The sequence below is a fragment of the Lepeophtheirus salmonis genome, chromosome 4, assembly GCF_016086655.4.
Source record: "Lepeophtheirus salmonis chromosome 4, UVic_Lsal_1.4, whole genome shotgun sequence".
NCBI classification, from domain to species: domain Eukaryota; kingdom Metazoa; phylum Arthropoda; class Copepoda; order Siphonostomatoida; family Caligidae; genus Lepeophtheirus; species Lepeophtheirus salmonis.
The window spans coordinates 6,415,776-6,436,171 of NC_052134.2; the positions used below are offsets into that span (position 1 = coordinate 6,415,776).

General features: G+C 32.1%; 5 protein-coding genes across 9 annotated transcripts in view; 2 read left to right on the forward strand and 3 right to left on the reverse strand.

Moving 5' to 3' along the window:
* The window catches only part of LOC121116458 (uncharacterized), a 423,817-nt gene extending 409,965 nt beyond the window's left edge, over positions 1 to 13,852 (forward strand). The window contains exons 2-5 of one of the 3 annotated variants that reach the window (XM_040710714.2): positions 9,428 to 9,490; positions 9,549 to 10,563; positions 10,681 to 11,011; positions 12,499 to 13,852. In XM_040710714.2, the coding sequence (XP_040566648.1) occupies positions 9,549 to 10,563; positions 10,681 to 11,011; positions 12,499 to 12,937 (1,785 nt within the window). In that variant the 5' untranslated portion in view covers positions 9,428 to 9,490 and the 3' untranslated portion in view covers positions 12,938 to 13,852. Of the gene's footprint in view, positions 1 to 9,120; positions 9,491 to 9,548; positions 10,564 to 10,680; positions 11,012 to 12,498 lie in introns of those variants that run through there. The other 2 variants (XM_071887573.1, XM_040710713.2) reach the window with 2 other exon arrangements.
* On the forward strand, positions 1,649 to 3,213 carry Uba5 (Ubiquitin-like activating enzyme 5). The gene is made up of 4 exons (XM_040710709.2): positions 1,649 to 2,492; positions 2,554 to 2,719; positions 2,787 to 2,912; positions 2,970 to 3,213. The coding sequence occupies exons 1-4, from the start codon at positions 1,714 to 1,716 to the stop codon at positions 3,072 to 3,074; spliced, it is 1,176 nt and encodes a 391-aa protein (XP_040566643.1). The 5' UTR covers positions 1,649 to 1,713; the 3' UTR covers positions 3,075 to 3,213.
* LOC121116457 (DNA-directed RNA polymerase III subunit RPC4) lies at positions 3,128 to 4,675 on the reverse strand. Of its 2 annotated transcripts, XM_040710711.2 has the most exons (3): positions 4,529 to 4,675; positions 4,106 to 4,427; positions 3,128 to 4,023 (listed from the first exon to the last, which is right to left on the reverse strand). In XM_040710711.2, exons 2-3 carry the CDS (start codon positions 4,389 to 4,391, stop codon positions 3,326 to 3,328), a joined length of 984 nt encoding a protein of 327 aa, XP_040566645.1. In that variant the 5' UTR covers positions 4,392 to 4,427; positions 4,529 to 4,675; the 3' UTR covers positions 3,128 to 3,325. The 2 variants fall into 2 exon arrangements, with proteins under 2 accessions (XP_040566645.1, XP_040566644.1); XM_040710710.2 differs by lacking the exon at positions 4,529 to 4,675 and having other exon boundaries at positions 4,106 to 4,522.
* On the reverse strand, positions 5,150 to 6,597 carry LOC121116290 (uncharacterized). Its single transcript, XM_040710533.2, has 3 exons — positions 6,452 to 6,597; positions 6,089 to 6,381; positions 5,150 to 5,363 (listed from the first exon to the last, which is right to left on the reverse strand). The coding sequence occupies exons 1-3, from the start codon at positions 6,552 to 6,554 to the stop codon at positions 5,358 to 5,360; spliced, it is 402 nt and encodes a 133-aa protein (XP_040566467.1). The 5' UTR covers positions 6,555 to 6,597; the 3' UTR covers positions 5,150 to 5,357.
* The window catches only part of LOC121116460 (uncharacterized), a 33,688-nt gene continuing 27,137 nt past the window's right edge, over positions 13,846 to 20,396 (reverse strand). For both annotated transcript variants that reach the window (XM_071887574.1, XM_040710715.2), the window contains exons 4-6: positions 14,856 to 15,101; positions 14,444 to 14,695; positions 13,846 to 14,378 (exon numbers count right to left, since the gene is read on the reverse strand). In XM_071887574.1, the coding sequence (XP_071743675.1) occupies positions 14,083 to 14,378; positions 14,444 to 14,695; positions 14,856 to 15,101 (794 nt within the window). In that variant the 3' untranslated portion in view covers positions 13,846 to 14,082. The remainder of the gene's footprint in view (positions 14,379 to 14,443; positions 14,696 to 14,855; positions 15,102 to 20,396) is intronic.

The following is a 20,396-nucleotide window of genomic DNA, read 5'->3' on the forward strand; positions in this document are numbered from 1 at the left end:
TCAAGAGAACAGATTCGACACCTTCCTTGCAAAGGAGATTAAAAGATTACAACATTGAAGAGAAATATTAACCTTCAACATTACAAAAGTCAAATAGAATCATCCCAAATATTGTCAACTAATATTAACGGCATATTTGCAATGACATGTTTCGAAATACTCACTAGATGCATATCATTCATATCTCATATTTAATGAGATATATTAAAACTTCATATTACGATTATTAAAAGAGAAGATAACGTAGAAAAACTTTGTACCCCATGATTAGAATCTTTGAAGGTCCAAAGTATTAATTGACATAATATGTATTATCATTAGAAGTGGTTGAAAGGATTCGAGACTTGCTACTCAAATTGGACTTGAGTTCATATTTTGGAGACTTTGCGACTCGACTTGATCTCACTATCAAAGACTCGCGATTTAAATTTGAGTATAAACCTAATTTATATTTAACTCAAGAAAAGTATTAACACTATAATATAACTCTATATAATAATTATGGACTATGTCTAAATGTCTGAAATTAGATAGAAATGAACTTGAGAACTCCAATTCGACTCGATAAAAAGATTTAATGACTTGGGCTTGAGACTGGACTTGGACCAGCATTTTGATACCAATGTCTGTATTTCTCCGCATTAAGGAGTTTGTTGGTCAATTAATACTTTAGACCTTCAGTTTCACAAAATTTGGGATAATTATGTTTGATTTTGAAGTTGAAATAATAAATATATTAAAAATTAAATATAATTAAACCATTTAAGTTTTTCTTATTTTTGATATTCATGACTTTATAAATAATTATTATTAATTAATATGCTTGTGATATATTATTGGTTTAAATATTTTGTTCAAATAATTTATTATGATTCCAACACTCTCGAGGAGACTTGTTACAACCCATTTTTATTTTATATACTCGTACTATATATATATTCCATTTAATTATGTTTTGTTTTTTATATTATCTCCGATATTTTTATAATTTTACATATAGTTTAAAATTAGATAAAAACACAAAAATCTAAAATTTTAGCCGTCTTTGACTTCCATTTTAGTAGTAACTTGAATTTGTATTTTTTCCTTGATCGTTCAATTGGAAGTTGAGAAAATTTCAGCTGGAGAGACCAACAGAATAATCTTTATTATAAAACCTTGATAAATATCTCAATGGACTAACATAAATAGTTATTTTATAATATCGAAATAAATTTAAACTTAACCAAGGTTGTGTGAGTTAATTTAACTTAAATTAATCTCAAGTTAATTAACTTAAACTTAACTGGTTAAAAAAACAACCTCAAAATTAACTTTAACTTAACTAGTTAATTTTTATAGAAACCGAAATTAATTTTAATTCAACTAGTTAGAAAAAAATAATATATTAATTAACTTTAACTTAACTAGTTAAAAAGATAAGTTAACGTGCCCATCACTCTCTGTAATCCCTGCAGAAAAATTTATCAATCTACCTTGAATGTTAGCTATGATATTGATAGAATAATTAGTACATATAAGATAAATCCTCTTTATGTGTAAATAAATCATGATGACAACCTACTTGGTCTTCCCTATCTTTTCGGAAAAGAATAGGGTTACGTGTGTACTTCATCTTCAAGGCCATTCATGTTTTCGATGACGTCAGTGAGACTTTTCACTTCAACTGACAACTTATTTACTATTTTATTTGAATAATAATAGCGACGTGTCATGGAAGCAGAACTTAGGGCTCGGATTTCGGCGTTGGAGGCCGAACTAAATGCCATCAAGGGAAACTCATCTGGGGCTAGGGCTAAAATAGCCTCCATGTCCTCTGAAGTTGTAGACTCTAACCCTTATTCACGTCTCATGGCCTTGAAGAGAATGGGAATTGTTGATAACTACGAAAAAATTCGTGATTATAGCGTGGCTATTGTTGGAATTGGGGGTGTTGGTTCTGTTGCTGCTGAGATGTTGACTCGTTGTGGTATCGGGAAGCTCATTTTGTTTGATTATGACAAAGTAGAATTGGCGAATATGAATCGTTTATTCTTTCAACCTCATCAATCTGGACTCTCCAAGGTTCAAGCTGCCTCACAAACTCTATCCTTCATCAATCCAGATGTACAATTCGAAACACATAACTATAACATCACTACAACAGACAACTTTGATCATTTCATGTCTCGTATTTCTACGGGATCGTTGACAGACGGACCTCTGGATCTCGTACTCAGTTGTGTGGATAACTTTGAAGCACGTATGGCAATCAATAAAGCCTGTAATGAATTAGGACAGACTTGGTATGAGAGTGGAGTATCTGAAAATGCTGTGTCTGGCCATATTCAATTTCTTAAACCTGGTGAAACTGCATGCTTTGCATGTGCTCCACCACTCGTCGTTGCAAGTAACATTGATGAAAAGACACTCAAAAGAGATGGAGTTTGTGCTGCTAGTCTTCCAACCACTATGGGTATAGTTGCTGGTTTTCTCGTACAAAATACCCTCAAGTATGCAGATACACTCGCAGCTCAATGAATCTCCATCACTTTTTTTATTTTCAATATATAGGTATTTACTTAAATTTGGTCAAGTCTCTCATTATCTGGGCTACAATGCAATGTTAGATTTCTTTCCTACGATGTCTATGAAACCTAATGTTGACTGTGATGAATATTATTGCCGAAAAAGACAAGAGGAATGGAAGATTGAATATGAGAAAATCCTCAAAGAGACTGTATGTTATTCGTTTACATAAAAATCTTAAAACCTTCATTGCAGAATTTTTTTTAAATCTTTTTTAGCCTAAAGAGGTAGAAAAAGTTGAAGATATCGTGCATGAAGATAATGAATGGGGTATTTCACTAGTTGAAGATGACGCTGGAGATTTGAGTGCTGTTCCTAAAACCCAAATAGTCGAAGGAGTTCAGGTTAGTTTTCCAAAATGTACGAAGTTACGTAGATTCTTTATTTTCATTTGAAAACAGTTTGCCTACGAAAAACCTAAGGATCCTATTCCCTCTAACGAAAGCGCTGTTGAAGATGATGGAACTTCTCTTGAAGATTTAATGGAAAAATTGTGTCAAATGTAAAAATATGACCCTTAGATCACATTCCATTTATTAAAAAAAAGTTAAATCATGTATTCTTTGACGATTTTATAGTTTATTAAGTTATTATCTGATGTAAAGAGTTGAAATGTTCAAAATACAGGATAATTTTTTTACTCAACTTTGTTGAAAAGTTCTTATGATGTACTGCATTTAATCTATATATAATATAAGTTTTTATTTAGTCCAGGATGTATCTCAGAGGTGTGTCAAAGGATATAAAGACACACATTTCAGGAATCGTCCACGTTCCCAGATTTTCTGAGTAAAGCCTCCCAAGAAGGTGTGACCACAAGACGATGTATAACTTGACCTAACACAGTCATATCACCAACAATGGAAGGAGCATCTTCTGTTTGCTCATCTAATTTCACACTTACAGCATCTTGAAGGAACCCTACTTGAGTACCAAGTTCCAAATCTAATTCATTACCGTTCTCAAGAATGAACCGAGTTTGACCAGATTGTCGTACTTCAATAGTCCCTAATTTACCATCACCTACTGATCCTATAGTTTTTTCTCCTGGGAGCATATCTGGCAACTGAACAAGGAATAAGTCAGTATTTTCCGGAGATTGCATAAAGTCTTGAACGGATTTGATAACTTTAGGAGTTAGTTTATCGTCATCCGGAACAACATTTGCATACTTTTTCTTTTGTCCCTCAATTTTGACTTCAGATATATCCTCGTCTTTAAACATATTGCCAGTTTGAATCATTGGAAGTTGGATAGGAGGGGTACCTCCGACTTTGATGTCTTCAATAAAGTCATCCCTTAGTAGATTTTTTAATCTTTCCTTTTCCAATTCATTCTCAAGTTCATCTTTAGGGTATTTGGGCCTCGGCTTTTCTAGCAGTTCGTCAGTTGCCGCCCTCGAAGAACCACTTGATCCACCGCTTCGAAACTGCTTCTTTGTGCTTTCAAATGTTCCTGCGAATAAATGTAGAGTAAGAAACGTGATAAACATTCGATTAATTATAGATATAATATTTAATGTCTATTGATTCTATACCTTCACTAAAAACAGAGTCCATTTGAATGAGTTGAGGTTTTTTACGGAGATCATTGCTTTTATTATTATGATGATCCTTCTTCTGAGAAGATGAGGTGGATTTGGCTTCCAACTCTGGATCGGACTGAGCAGCATTGGCTGTTGTCTTCCGACGCACATTCAAATTAGGAACAAACTTCTTGGATGTATTGTTTTTTTGAGTGGCTCCCAGGGTCAGATCCCTTTGGGCCTTGAAAGAAGGCAGCCGACGAGATCCACCATTTTTACAGGAGTTCTCTCCAGACATTATTTTCGAAGGCCCGTGTATTGTTCAAATGAATGACTAGGAGATTGGAGCCTTGGTGAATTTCTTAGTTTTTATAAAAATTAATATTTTATAGTTATAGAAAATATAAACTATTAAATAATATGAATAAAAATTACAATATAATTATTAATATTTCTAATATTATCAACTCGCGTATAATTCAATGTGGCTTCCAGTGACGTCAAAATGTAAATAAATAATCATCATGACGTAAAAGAAAATGCAACATTGATGCAACACAGCTAAAAAGGCCATTATTTTTTTAAATAAATTTTAATGTATATTTCGTAGACACACCAGCTCGCTTACATACTAATTAACTTCTCTTTTCGTAAAAAATGAAAAATTTAGAACAAAAAGTCAATATTATATATTCCTTGTTGTGGATGTTCGCCATTTTGAGGACCTGGACAACTAAGTTTTTAAAAACTAAAACCCTTTTTTCATTAATATTAAGGAATATGGTGAACTTTTGCAAGTCAAAACGGTTCCAACAAATGAACTGTCTATCAAAATTTTATCAATTTATTATATTATATATATATCTTACCCTAATAAGTAATATTTTATTTAAAATTTCATCGTAACAATCTTATTTCCACATTTGTGGATAAAAAATAACTATTACAATGGAAAGAATAAGATATATAACTTTCTGGAATTATTTTACTTTTCTTGTTCCAAATCGATCAAAAAAAATGTACAAGTATATCCATTTTTAGTACATATTACTTTGATTTAATTCAAATATTAGTGTTTATTATTTCCATTAAGTTGTATTCAATGCAGATGTTGAGTCTCTTTTATTCTAGATGGCATTTGATGAAGTTTCATAAAGATTTATTAGAAATTTGTCAATTTTATATAATTAAATATGTCGTCTCCTTCAATTATGACGTCAATGAAAATTCATCATTTAAGTATTGAGCGAAGTCAAATAAACTTTCAAATCTAAAACAAGAATAATGATTGAGAGATTAATATGTGATATGGGTCTTGGGATAAAATGCAACAATTTATAATTTTCAACTTCATTAAATTTGAACCTGACTATCATCCACTAGTACTACATTAATTCTACTTATTTGACAAATACCACGAGGAAATATTCCAAAGCTATAGTAAAATCTTCATTATAAAGATGTAACATCCAAATGATTACATTAATCCCCGATATTTTAAAACAATTACATATTACAAACTAACCTTTCGCTCTGGTTTCATTGTATGTACATATTCAGAGTACTAATACATTGATATTCAATCATAAATTTGTTCCAGAATGGTTATCAGCAATTAAAAACTTTTTAAATTTGGAGGCAAAATATTTTTTTCATAATTATCATTTCCTTGTGTGTGGATACACGTACTACATGGAGTATATTGGCTGTTATAATTTCAAAAAAGTGTGGTTTTTATTAGGTCTTGAAATTAAAAATCTTAGAGAAGTGAAACACGGCCTGGATAATATATTTGTGAAAATTAGTATTGCTCTTCGTTTCTATCTTGAAATTCGCAATTTCCATTGATGATCAATTTATGTATAAATGATTAATATTAAATATAATATCAAAAATTGATAAAATTTATTTTAACTTTAAGATGACTTCAACGAGATAATGAACTAGTTTGACATCATTTTTTATTTTTTTCTTAAGTAATCAAGTACAAGAGACCTCATGGTAGAATAAATGCCCGTTGGAGACAGCATGTTTTCCGATACAATTGCTTCCCATTTCATAACAATGATTTGAACTTAATGTGCATTTAACAGCACGCAACGGAGTTGTATTAACACAAACTAATTCCCGGTCTCCTTTCTTGGATTCAAAAACAGATGAACTAAAGAACACTGTATTCACATTTGTGTCACCATAAGACTGTCTATTTCGACTGAATTCTAAAGCATCTTGCAAAGTTTTACAATCCACACATAAGTGTTTATTTACAAACATTTCATGAGGGCAATCTTAAAAACCAGAATAATTGTAAAAATGAATTTCTACATATAATTAGTACGATGATAAATTTCGATTTACCTGATAAATAATTATTAAAAGGAAGTGAACCGCCTAAATAGACGTATGTCATGCCAATAACAGCAGCTGATAAAGTACCAGCAACCATTCGAAGCGTTGCCATTTTTAATTTTTAGTCTTTAACAAAAATTACTTCACTCACAGAAATAAATTAAATATAACTTTTGGATGGTTTATAATTGATTTATCAAATACATTTTCTAATTATCTTACAATAATACCTACGTTTAAAATAGATTTATATTTGAAGCTGAGACCCTACTCTTACATTATCTTGGGGCTCTTATTCTAATATTACCTTTCAAACTGCTCACACCTGATTTTTTTTTTGTCTTAACTCGAGGGTGGATTGATAAAGGATAACTTAAGTAAGATAAAATTGAAACAATACTTAACGTGTTCGGATACGACATTGAATCATTGTTTAAAAGAAACTTACCGAAAATTATATAATTATGATATTATTGATTGATAATATATTTCATTGAGTGTTGATTTGACAACCATTTAAATTATACAAGTCGTTATTTCTTTTTAAAATGGGAAAAGTGAATTTCGAGTTTTAGTTAGACATTATATTTTACACAAGAAAACAATTACGGAAACGAAAAAGTCGATTGAGAGGTATTCGAGAACGAGACTGAAGATGCTCCTCTAAAATTATCACAGAAGTCTACGGTATTGTTCTTGAATATGGACAACAGAATTTGCTAGATATAGATATAGGTATTTGCTAAATTAGACTTATTTTAATCTATTTCCCAATGTCATCTAAAGATTTAAAAATTTGTGCCCTGTTGGAATGCTATCACAAATCAAAATGAATAAATTATAATAAACTTAATATAATTTCTTTGTTATAGCGTGTGCGGCGAAAAAAATCTTTACACTTTCAATCAAAAACTTTACCCAGATGTATTTCAGAAACCAGTTGCAATAGGGTATGTCAATAAAATAAGAATAACTAATATGATGTATTGACTACCCTAATCATCGATGTAGTAGTCCCCTTGGCAGTAATGATGGCTTCCTTGCGCCCATTGCAGATGTAGTCCTCCGACATGACATCTCATTACTAGTTAAGGTGTCCTTGAGGTTGTTGATATTTGGGTGACGGACAGAGTAGGCCTTGGACTCAACATGCATGCATAAAGTGAAGACCAATGGGTTGGCATCTGGCGAACAGGGGCCACATTTTCTTTGGCCAGAAAGGCAATTTGTCCTCCAAAAAGCAATCTTTTACATGCCATGATAAATTTTTTATGCATAAAATTAGTGTAAAAATATACCATATTAATTTTAATCCCATTTTAAGAAGGATATATTTAAAAAAAAATGATATAGGATCATATCAAGTACAATAATGAGCGTTAATTAATAATTACAGGGTTTGCTACAACTATCTCATACCTCCTAGTACCGGTACCGGTATATTAATAAAATGCCCGGTTCTTTCTTTGTTAATTATTTATTGACAAAATATAAATATCATCATTTTAGGTAGAATTAACTAAAGAAATCGAGGAAATCTCCCTTGATTCCTTTAGAATTAACTACCAAGTCTGAGTAGCCTAAAGCTTTAAAGAGTAGCCCAATAATTATAAATATTTTAAATCCTTATGGTACCCATGAATTTTTTGTTTAGCTGATGCGCGGTATAAAAATTATGGTTCACCTCCCTCAGTTCACGGAGCGAAAAAGAAAAAGAGGACAATTGAGTCTGCTGCTAGCTGCTTGCTATATTTGAAAGAAATAAAAAGAAAGAGAGAGAGAAGAACAAGCTAAGAGAAAAGGAAGCCAGCAGCAGCTTTTAGAGAAGAAGGAGAAACAACAGCAGTGAATGGAGAAGAAAAAGAAGAAGATACATGATATATCTTCATAAAAGCAATCCTGAATAAAACGCAAAGGAAAATCCCGATTTATTTTTTTACTTAATGTATTATTTAATGTTTCTATCATTTTTGACTACATTAAATGCACCCTTAAAGGGTTAATAATAATAGAACATTTTCACGTTAGGTTACAATTTTGATGTCGTCCATTTTGGGAGCCTAACAACCAAGTTTTATAACAATGGAAACCCTTATTTCATTAATATTAAGGAAAATAGTGAAATATAGAATGTAAAATGGGACCAACAAACAGAAGGGCTTAAATCTTTCTGTCTATCAAAATTTTATACGCTTATTGCATAGTTTATTACATATAGGGTATATATGACCCTAAAATGCATTAAAAAATAAGATATATTTGTTTAAGAATCTTACTTATATCGTCCTAAATTGAACTTTAAAAAAAGTACAAGTCTAGCCATTCTTAGGGATTTTCAGTACATATTATATTGTTTATCATTTACATCAACTAGTATTTAATGCAATAGTTAAGTTTTTATTAATTCAGAAAGCCTTTGGATGGAGTTTCATCAAGGTTTATTGGAAATTTGTAAATATAATGTAGTAAAAATATAAGCCTTGACCCCCCAGGATGGTGTCTCCTTCAATTATGATGCAATTTATGACGTCAGTGAAAATGATCCATAGTTTGATTGTATAAATTGTCGCATATTCGACCAAGAATACAAATGAAACCTGAGTTTAAAGAAAAATCCTTGAAGCTAGTTTTTGTGTTGACGCGCCACAAATGCAATGAGAGGATAAAGGAAGAGAGAGAGAGAGAAGGAATTGTAGTAGCAGCTACGATTATAGAATAGAATGGTACTACTTTGATACTGTCTCGTCAACAGCTGCTGCTCTAACTGCTCATCTCACTTAATCAACTTCTGGTTGAAGCTTTTGAACTCTCCCTCTCTTATTAAGTCTAAGTTCCTATTAACTCAACTCTTGTTCTGAAATAATCCAAGACAGGATTCGTGCGTTGTGTTGTTCCTTTCTTCCCTGAACGCTTGATCTCGTCTTTAGCCGCAAGGGATTGTGCAGAGTATTATGATCTAAGAGTTTCTTTCGATTGAGCATCGTCCATCAGTCGTGAGGCATCAATTCACGACGCGAGTCTAAAGGCAGGAGGAAGAAAAGGTAAGGAGTAAGGATGACCCATTCATTATCTCACAAAATTCGTACTGACGAATGAACCTTTTCAGATGGGCACGGAAGCCATGGATTTGTTGAAGCCTGACTTGTCCCCCAAGAAGGTGAAGGAAGAAGAAGAAGAAGAAGAGGATGATGACCTCGAGGCGCTTCGTCTGGCTGCATTGCGTACAATGAAGCCTCGGAAGCCACAAGGATATCAACTCCAACCCCATCCTCGAAGAACGAATTTAGTGACGATTGTAGTTGACGAAGAGCCTCTGAGAAAGACGCATCCAGTGGTGGGAGATGGCGCCCTTCACTCTTCCAAACAGCATTTCAAAGCTGCTGCTGCTGCTCCTCCTCCTCTTGCCCTTAATAATAATAAAGACAAATTCAGTCGCCATCGTGACAAGGATACGAAATCCTCGGATGATGAAGATGAAGTCCTGAAACTGGACGCCACAGCAGAAGTGGATGAGCTCACGCAACTACTCAATGACTTTGAGGACAAAGTCCTCAAGGATAAGCCCTCATCCCCTAAAGTACGAGGGGCTCATCGTAGTAGCAGAAGACGCTATACACCCTCACCACCTCCATACTATCGTCGACGCTGTTCACGCTCTCCTTGTCCTTATCGTAAGACCCCTTCCCCGCCTCCGCCACTTAGAAGGCGCCAAAGAAGATCTCCTACTCCTACATCCCTCAAAAATGGCAAATCCAAATCCCTTCCTCCAACTCAATCCTCCAAAAAGCGCAGTGAGGAGCAGCATCACCGTAGTAGTAAACCTCGACTCACCACACCAGAACGTGAAAAACTGGAAGCTCGCAAAAAAAAGTTTCAAACTCCACTTAATGTTCTTGACAAAAAAGTCATCAGTTTGAAAAATATTAAGGATGAGGGTGGGAGTAACACTAGTGTTAGTACTAGTAGACCCTCTAATCACTCTCCTTGTTTGACTCCTAACAACGCCCCCGGCGCCCCTGCTACCCCTGTTGAAGAAACGGATTCCATTTCTCTCAGTGTTGAAGATACGTTAGATATGTTTGATGAAGAGGAACAAAACAAATCATTAAAGAGAAAAAACGGTAATGCCTTTCTCCTATAGATTGTAATGGTTACATTACACATTTTGTCCAATCTATCATTGGATAAAATCAAATTCCGAAGTATCACAATTATTATATTATTTCAAAAATTTATAGCAAGTGCATCATCAAATACATCTGCTTCTCTCTCTTCCCAAAAACCTGGAGTGGCCGATCTCCGATTACAATTGCACAAGAAACGCCAGCAGAAAATGGGCTCGACTAATAAAACCTCTTCCACGAGTGGTAAAGGATCAGCAAATTTAGTTGAAGAGCAACGCACTGTTAGTATTGAAGAAGATTCACTAGAGAATGCAGTTTTGGAATCTTCTTCTGAAGATGAGGAGATTCATAGCAACTCGAAGAAGCCGAGACGAGTTTTGATTCGTGAAATGACTACTACTAGTGCCAATGACTCTTCCCTCCTCAATAAAAGAAAAACAACTAGGTTCGTATATATTTGTTTATCCAGAGTTAAAAATATATATGTAGTGTAAAAGTTGGGGTTTTGTACAAGCAGACTATACTAGTTATAATTTTTTTGTCTTATAACATTTGAATTACAAACTATTAATTGATGTTCCTCTATTTTGATATATTATTTATTGATGCATGATCAATAAATAATTTTCATTAGAAAAATTAAAAATGCCACCGTTAATATAAATAGTATCTAATGAAATATCAATCATTGTATTATATTCATCATAGGTACTGTTAATTCTTCATTTAAAATGTTTAATCTGCTCTTTTGGTTGTACTTGTTAAATTTACCTCTACGAAATCCCAACATGATACAAATATATATATATATTTTTGTTCTTATATAAGTATCCAATTGGTTTTAAGTAGGTTTAAATGTTTTACTTTTTAAAATGATCGAGATTTACTAATAAATAATGTAATTGAAGTAGGTATAGATAAAAACTGTCAGTTCAGAATGACTCATGGGAAAAGTTAACAAATCAATTGAAGATACCAAGGGGTCAACTTGTCATATCTTACCTATTAGAGCAATAAGTTGTGTATTGTTGTTTTCATCTTTCTGAATTTCACTATTGTTCGATGTTTACTTCCAAGACCTTTTCAGTTATAGAGTATAGTAGAACGCTTAATAAGGATATTCGTTTAGAATTTAAATTTATTAAAGTCCCAAATTAATTATGATACAGTATATAATTAATTTGATAAGGCGAATTTCTTTAAGCCTTTAGTGACAGCTACTTTAATCTAATCAATTTTTTGTTAAACTTTTACAAACACATTATTACATTTGAAAAAAATAAAATTGAAATTTTAAAGTTTTCGTGAAAATTTAACATTTTTCATGTTACCGAAATGGAAACGTAGGTCAATTTAACGAAGTGATTAAGTAAAATAAATCAAACAAGTTATTCTCGTAAATAAAGCATTGATTTCCTATACAAATATTCGATGATTTAAAAAAATAATATTTTTTTTTAAATTACTTGATACTTTTGGTATTAAGTTGATACTAAAAATTTATTGTTCAAAATATGATTTTTGACTGTTTTCTTAAACGATAATAAACGTCCTGACACTTGATCGGTATCAATTTATCTATTTAATTTACTTTATATCTTTAAACATATTTTAAGAGCAAAAAAAAAAAACAACATTAAAAGTAAGTTTTTTGACCATTATTGTGTTTTGAAAAGGTGTTCCAAAAATAGGAACTTTGGTCTATCAGATTAACTGTAGATCCCTTGAGATATGGCTTAAATGTGCTTTACTGATCAAAATTTCCATTCGAAATAAACAAAATGCTCATTTGTAGAACTGACACACGCTTCGTGGCTCGAACATTTCGGATTTAAACTAATTACACTGGGACTGTTTGGAGTACTTCTCTATATATACTTGAATGACACATAATTTCTTGGTTGATATTTATTTGTTTTGTATATTATTTAGGCCGTCGATCATGTCTCGTTTGGGTGATCCTGTAAATGATGTAAATAAGAAAAAGTCCATATCTCCCGAGACCATAATGATTGTGGCTAAAAGCCCCAAAAAGAAGAAGGAGAAAAAAGAAAAGAGGAAAAAGTCCAAGAAGGAGAAGAAAGAAAAGAAAAAAGTGTCGTCCAAGCCCTCCAGTAAATCCCGTGCATCATCTTCTGGAGATGATGAAATCAATAATGATCAATGTAAGTCCTCAGATGACGATGAAGAATTGTTCAAATTCTTTGAGGATGAAGAAGACAACATTAGCGGCGGTGCAGGGAGTGGCAGTGCTGCTGGATCAGGAGGAGACGTTCAACAAGATGAGCTTATGAAACGGATGCAAAAAAAGAATCAAGCTCGGCTCAAAAGATTAAAAGAAATTGAAGAAGATAAAATATTGCATACGTAGTAGATTTACATATTCAAACAATTTTAATGCTCTTCGTATTTAAATTATATATACCTATTTCATATTTAATCTGTATGCGCATGTCTCATGGTATATTTTCAGAAAATATGAATATGAGACAACCACTTTAGTTTTGCTCAGAACAAATTGTGAAAGAAAAAAACATAACACTTTCTGATCATAAATTTTGTTAAATGAGAGATGAATCTGTTATTTTTGTTCAATCTCAGAAAAGAGAGGGGAAAAAAACCTAACAAACAAAAAACAAGATGTTTGATCCATGTAATAGTTTTCTGTTGTTTACATTAAGGATGATGAAAAAAAGATTATTTAAATTTATTGTTAAATGTAGTCATTTGATGAACCAATTTCATGGTTATTTTATTTTTTTAGTCTGGTATTTTGTATGTGTGTTGTCTGCGGCGCTCGATATTTTTCTCTTCCAGATAATGTTGAAATGATGATGGTTATGTTGATCCCTCTCCTTGCTTAATGTGAAGATGATCGATCATATGGAGATCAAGATTATATTATAATTTTCTTTTATAATAAATAATTTAAAATACTTATCATATTATGTTAGTTATTTAACAACACCTGGTAAGTAAGTATTAGGCTGTGATGATTGACGTAAATATTATTATGTATCGTCATTTATTTTTAGAAAAATCTTTGTGATTTACTCTATTTTTTTTGCATATTTTTGTTTAATTATTTTTTTTAAAGTTGTTTGTATGCCTACCTCGTCTTATTTTTTTAAAAAGTATTTTAGGGATTTCATACAATAAAAAAGCTGTGTTTTTGAAAAAAAAGAAGCTTTTCTGTACTGACAAATGAGATATCGTCTGTCTGTTCCAAGGCTGTGAATGATTTGAATAATGAAATATAACTTCTTTAAGACATCGATATAAAATATATTATTTGTGTTTTATTTAATTAAAAATCATAGGATAATAATAATTACTATCATGATATGTAAGACATTGAATAGTTCAATAATTAGAAATAATTAAATTATTAATTAACTCACTAAATATTTATGTAGGGTATAAGTTCACTTTGTATTTATGACACTTGCAGTTTTTTATGTCTCTCATAGTAGTATGAATATAATTTGTTTATAAATTTAATGCAAGATGAGGGATTTAGGCATAACCTGGTTGAAGAACTCCTTGAGCCCCTATGTTCCTTAGAGCATATAGAGATTTCCGAGTGAGTACATATAAAGTGTCTTTCAAGTTATCAAAAGCGATGTCTGTCACGTCGGGCTGTGGAATTGTTAAAATTCTGTTTATTTTGTCAGGTTTTCGTGGATGTATTCTCGCTATTTGCCCTGTTCCTCTAAATCCTATCCATAGGTACCCCTTTGTATCAAGAGCTAATCCGCTGGGATGTCCATGAAGGCCTATGTCCTTAAAATCGACAAGTTTGTAATATGCACCTACATAAATAGAAAAGGGATTAATAAGAAAATGAAGTTCTTTATCAGTAATTTCTACTACTCACTGGCTTTAACACGCTGTAAATCGTAGTGAAATTCAAGAAGGACTCCTCGTATATAATCAATGTAATACATTTTATCATGTTTTTGATCAAAGGCGACACCACCTGGAGAACAAATGATTCCGGATGTATTCAGTTTTAAGAAGTAAAGGGCAGCAATAATTCCACGATTATGTCTCGATTCTTTTACGTTTTGGTACAAAAGATCATTGTCGCATGGGTATGGATCCAAGTAAGAACGGACATCTGTTGCACCTTCAAATAATAATATTATTTTATTCATTGGGCATTTTATTAAGGAAAAAATATATGTTATTGGATCAGAGGATAAAAAGACGTTTACAATTTATTACGAAAATGTGCAAAAAAAAATAATAATATATATTTATTGAAAATGTTTGGATACAATACATACCTGTAAATACTCGTCCTTTTCCATCCGTTACACCAAATGTAAATCTCTGATATCTTCTATTCTTTAGATTTTGACGACCAGGAAATCTAAATTTTTCTCGTAATTCGTCGGCTATTTGATTCTCTTTGGTTAAATTCCAATAAACATGGGTGTTTAATTTTGTATTATATCCGATAAGCACCTTTACTTCGTTAGATGAGAGTGATGAACCAGAAAATGGTACGATTGGCCCAACACATCCATAAACTTAAAATAAATAGATAAATTAGGTGATATTTAAATATATGCAAGTTATATTTATTGTCTCATAAAATAATTTATACATCAATATTTTCAAAAATATTTAATACATTTAAAAAAATCTCTACTATTAGTATTGGAACTGATAGTACAGCACCCAAAGTTCACTTTCAGTAAGATTGGATATATTTGTTTATAACGAGAAAAAAATTTCATGATGCGGCAGATAACCTCAACCCTTGGCGGAGGGACAGGTAGTCCATACCTCATCTTGTGACGAATATTTTAAGGGGTGCCAAATTTTCAAGAAGATACGATAACATTTTTTTAAAGATTCGATATTTATTTTCTAAAAAAACAATAATAAATGACATTATAGTTTAAAAAACAGTAGCTTAGATTAAGGACTACTCGAGTATATAGAGTATTTCTTGTGTAGAAATGGTAAAATATATTCTGAAGAGGGTATTTAATTTAAAAAAGATTTGAAATTTATTTTCTAAAAAAAAATAAAGATCTAAAAATCCTCTAAAAAAAATAGATGAGAACATCTTTTCGTGAACTCCTCTTATTAATGTCATGCCACGGACCTCTCTTGCATTGATGACAAAGCTATTTTTGAGTCATTTTTAGCTCAAGTTTCGAGTCTTTCAGTCCTAACATAAGTCAATTCACGAGTACTTTTACCTCGAGTTCGTGTCGATTTTAAGCTATCATTTTAATAAGACTAAAATGCAACTCGAGTGGGAGTCGTCAGTTTTATTCCTTAGTTCTGTTCCATTAGGTCTTTAAATGAGGTTATGGCAAGTCTACCCTCTAAAGCAATATATTGAACATAATATGTTCCCTTAGAAAGTAGATACAGTATTTTTTATATCCGACCGAAAATTATAAGTACGTTTTTTTGGAATACCATTCAGATATGTTTAATTTTAGGATAGTTATTATCCACATATTATTAAAATGGGTATTACTGAAAAAAATTAATGTTTTTTTTTGTTAAAATGGTTATTCATCCAAGAAAAAAATAGAGTGGAATCCATAGACTGTAATAACTCAAACCATAACTTGATTCATAATTGTGGTCTATTTGTTCGAAAACTGAAACGCTCGCCAGATATCCCTTTTTTTCATATCTATACCAATGATTAATAATAAACAAACAAACAAAAAAAAAAAAAAAAATAGAACATTGTAACGATATAATTAATTTATTTTTATTATTATTTTTTTTTCAGAGAAATTTTTTGATTTGGTTTTTAGAATTAAAAACCGCATCGTTCAATGTGGGGCGTAATTATTGATGCATAGGTATAACTATAATTACTAGTCTTCAAACTTGATGTTTCTCGGTTCGGTCTTAAGTGATTTTTTCTGAACCGATATAAACTGATATTTCGAATCAGACAGCCATATTTCCTTTTCAAGAAGCGGATCAAAACATCTTTTTTTTGTAAACTGAATTTTACTACGAATTCCGTTTAGACCAAAGATGCATATTTTTAAAATTATACTTTCAATATTTTTCTATAATATAAAAGCTATTTCATTCCTCATCACTGTGTATTATGAATAAGTTATAAAGGTCTAAAGAAGAGTGTCTTTTTTCATCATTTTCAGTCCAAGAAAGGAAATATATCTCGTTCAAAACAAGATACAGACTCAATAAAAACACTTTTACATAAGTTGTATTAATCTTACTTTTAATTTGGGTATTGTTTTAAAGGTAAAAATGACTCTGAACGATAATAGTCCCTAATTACTATAATGCCAGATATTTCAGAATTTAGATGACTGAAATAAAAACAGAAAGGAGTTTTGGATTGAGCGCTCAAAAATAAATTCCTGTTTTGGCTTGAATTCATTTGTTCAATATGAGTTTTCCCCCGTGTAATATTTGAAAACACGTTACACGAGTTCAAAAATATCTACAAACATAGCAACGTCATTATTCATTTTACTCCTCTATGAATTCTAAACGGTGTTGAACATGTTAATTGTATAGTAAGGTTAAAACGAAGAAGTATTTTCCTTTGAATAGAGGGTATTAATTATGTCTTGATATGTGGAATACATAGTTTAAATGAAATTTTCTTTTATGTTTATCATACAATATTTCAAACGTTTTTAAGAGAACGCCTCACCTCAAATAGATAAATATGAATCATATTATTATAAAAGTATGCAAAACATTATATTTCATTATACATGGTGAATAAAAGTTGTGACTATGTACATTTGTAACATTTATACGTAAATTGTACAAATTAAATTTTTTTCGTGTAGTTGTAAGTTGTAGTTAATTACAACATTAGTCATTACCCTTGTTGTTTCCGGTTCAGGTTCAGCGGTTCTATCGGTTGTGGTCTCGGTTCCAGTTTTTGATCTCGGTTCTTTTTTATGCATGCTCAGTTTGGTAATAGACACTTAAAACAAGGGGCGTCGCTTGAAAATCTGGGCTCATGAAATTATATTAGGTACAAACAGGGCTGCAACTACCTCATACAAGGGGCCGGAAAACTAAGGTTACTTAAGACAATGGCTTTCAAAGTGATGGCCGTGAGGGAAGGCTAGGGGGACGCAGGAAGATGGAGAATTGAGGATTGCTTTAAGTATATTTACATACTACACATGTTTCGTATAAAGAGGCCTTAGCTAAAAATGTGTTAGTTTAGGGGCCTTGGCATAGTAGTTTGGGAAACCCTGACTTAAAAATATTATAGAGTCCCAAAATACTTAGAAGCTGACTTAGATCCATAATCTACCCCCGTCCTTCCCTCTTTTATATACACCATCTGCTGCCTAAAACCACTTTTCCAGATCTATAAGAAGCCCGTTGCTATTTGGAACTCAGTTATAACTGTATCCCCCTGGTGACGTAAAAAAATCATAAGAAAACGTTGCAATTGCACAAAAAAACTCAGAAAATTGATTTATTGGTTAAATCTAATTTACTTTTTTATAATATATATTATTTTATATAGGGAAAAAAGAGACTGATAAGCAACATATTGCTTATCCGATCGACATTGTCGGTTCCGGTTCTAGTAGTTAAGTTAGTTTTTTTTTAATAAACCGGCGGATAGTATTATTTTCATGTATGGTGAGAACTGTCATTTTACTGTCAAAGTACATCGATTGATATTCTCGTATGTGTGTTAAAAAATCATGGCAGGAGACATAATAGTAACATTAGTATTTGGATGTTAAATATTAATGCACGTACATACTTCCAAGTAGGAGGGTAATAAATCCCATTGCGCAGTGTGGGTGAGCAATGGACATATAGTAAAAAAAATGTAGAGAATATAGAGCGGAGAACCAGTTTTTTAAATTGACAGTTTTCAATCTTTTTTTTAATAAATGAAAATACTTGTGAACCAATTTTTTCCCTTGGATAGAAATGGTGTACCCCAAATAGGACCAGTTTTCAGGGGCCTCCGCAAGATTATATATATATATGTTTATATACTGAGTAGGGCAGCAAAACGTGGACTGTTAATTAATGTTTATTTTCTAATTTCTATGAATAGGTTTAGTGATTATTTTTTGATATTCTTTTTCCGTTGTCCTTTTTACATAAACAAAATATAATAATTATTTAGTCATTTCATCATGATGAGCAAGCAACAAGCAAAAAGACAGCGCATCTCAGATCTCCTAGATGCTGGAGTTGATGTGATGAAGATTAAGGACATTGTTAAGTGTTCTAAAAACTTGATTTTTATGTTTGCAAGATGAAAAAAATGGGGAGACCTCTCCACGATGTCAGGAAGTGGAGGGCATAATTTAAAGAGGGATACACATTTCTTGTTTGTAGAACAATATAAAGGAGGATCTCACTAAGTTGATGAATCGCTTTACCAACAACTTCTCTGTGGCTCCTACGACCATCAAGAGGACCATAAACCACAACTTGGGATTATTTTCTTTCACTCCGACCCAACCCCACCTTCTGATAGAGTGTATGAAAGCCAGGAGGCTTGAGAGGTGCAAAAAAATCCTCACATGGATCAAGGCAAATGGGTTAATTGTAAAAACTTTCTCAGACAAGAAGATTTTCACAGTTGATCAATTCTAAAACTGCCGGAACGAACGTTGGCTTGCAGAAACAAAAGAAGAGATCCTAGGGAGTTACCACACCAAATATTTGGCCTAAATAATGGTCCTCAGAGCTGTGGCCTCTGATGGAAAGAAGATGCCTCCGTTCTTTTTCAATGTTGGACAGAAAATCCCCCAAGAGGTCTACTATAAGGTTCTTAGGTACACTACGTGTAGACTCAAGACGGTGCCCCTCTTACACGTCTGTCAAGTGCTAAAAGTTCTGCACAGATAACATGGCTTGATTCTGGGGCCAAAGAGATATGGCCCCCTTCCTCACCAGATTTGAACCCACTGGACTTTTCTATAGGGGTACTTTGGAGAGGGAAACCAACAGGACCTCACACCCAAATGTGGCCTCACTGAAGTCCTCAATAGTGGCTGCATGAGACAACTTGTCAGAGAAGTTTGTCATCAACTCCTACATGACCTTCCTTATTATCGTCAAAATAAAATTATTGATATATTTCTAAATCCATCGCTCGAGTCCAAGTTTTGTTGCCCTACCCTGTATATATATATTTTTTTTTTTTTTTTGGGGGACGTTTTTTTTTAGCTACGCTGTATAATTTGAATGAATTATTTTTTTCTTTAGAAATAAAAAAATCTTTCAAAAAATGTTTTTTCATTATTATTTTTTTTTTCTTCAGAGCGATAATTTTTCTATTCCAATGCACAAATTCTTTCGACCCCTCCAGCCCACCCGCAGACGCACCTGGGCAAAGATTCATGTATGCGGGTTTTATTTTCTTTTTTAAAGTTGTACGTTTTCCCCCTCAAATGACCTTTTTTAATGAAAATAGTTATTTGAAAAATATTGCATAATAATAAATATTATATATCGTGGAGTTGAGTGCCAAATTGTCGTAGTTCAAAAATTAAAAATGTTCGTTAATTGTCTATATGTTATTCTAGAAGTATAATATTTAAAAACAGAGAAGTTCAGAAAGTATATTCAGATATATAGGATAAGATGTTGGAAAAATTGGAAAATACATAATTAAAGAATGAAGTTTCAAATCTTAATTTTGCTATATTATATATAAATACTTCAGTTTCAACAATTTAGCGCTCATATTACGATATAATAGTATAATTATTTATACACTATTAATATGTAATATTAATTTTAATGAAAATCTTCACTCTGCTCGCCCTTATTTTTTTTATAATCAAGGACGGGGCTGTGGCAAATGATCC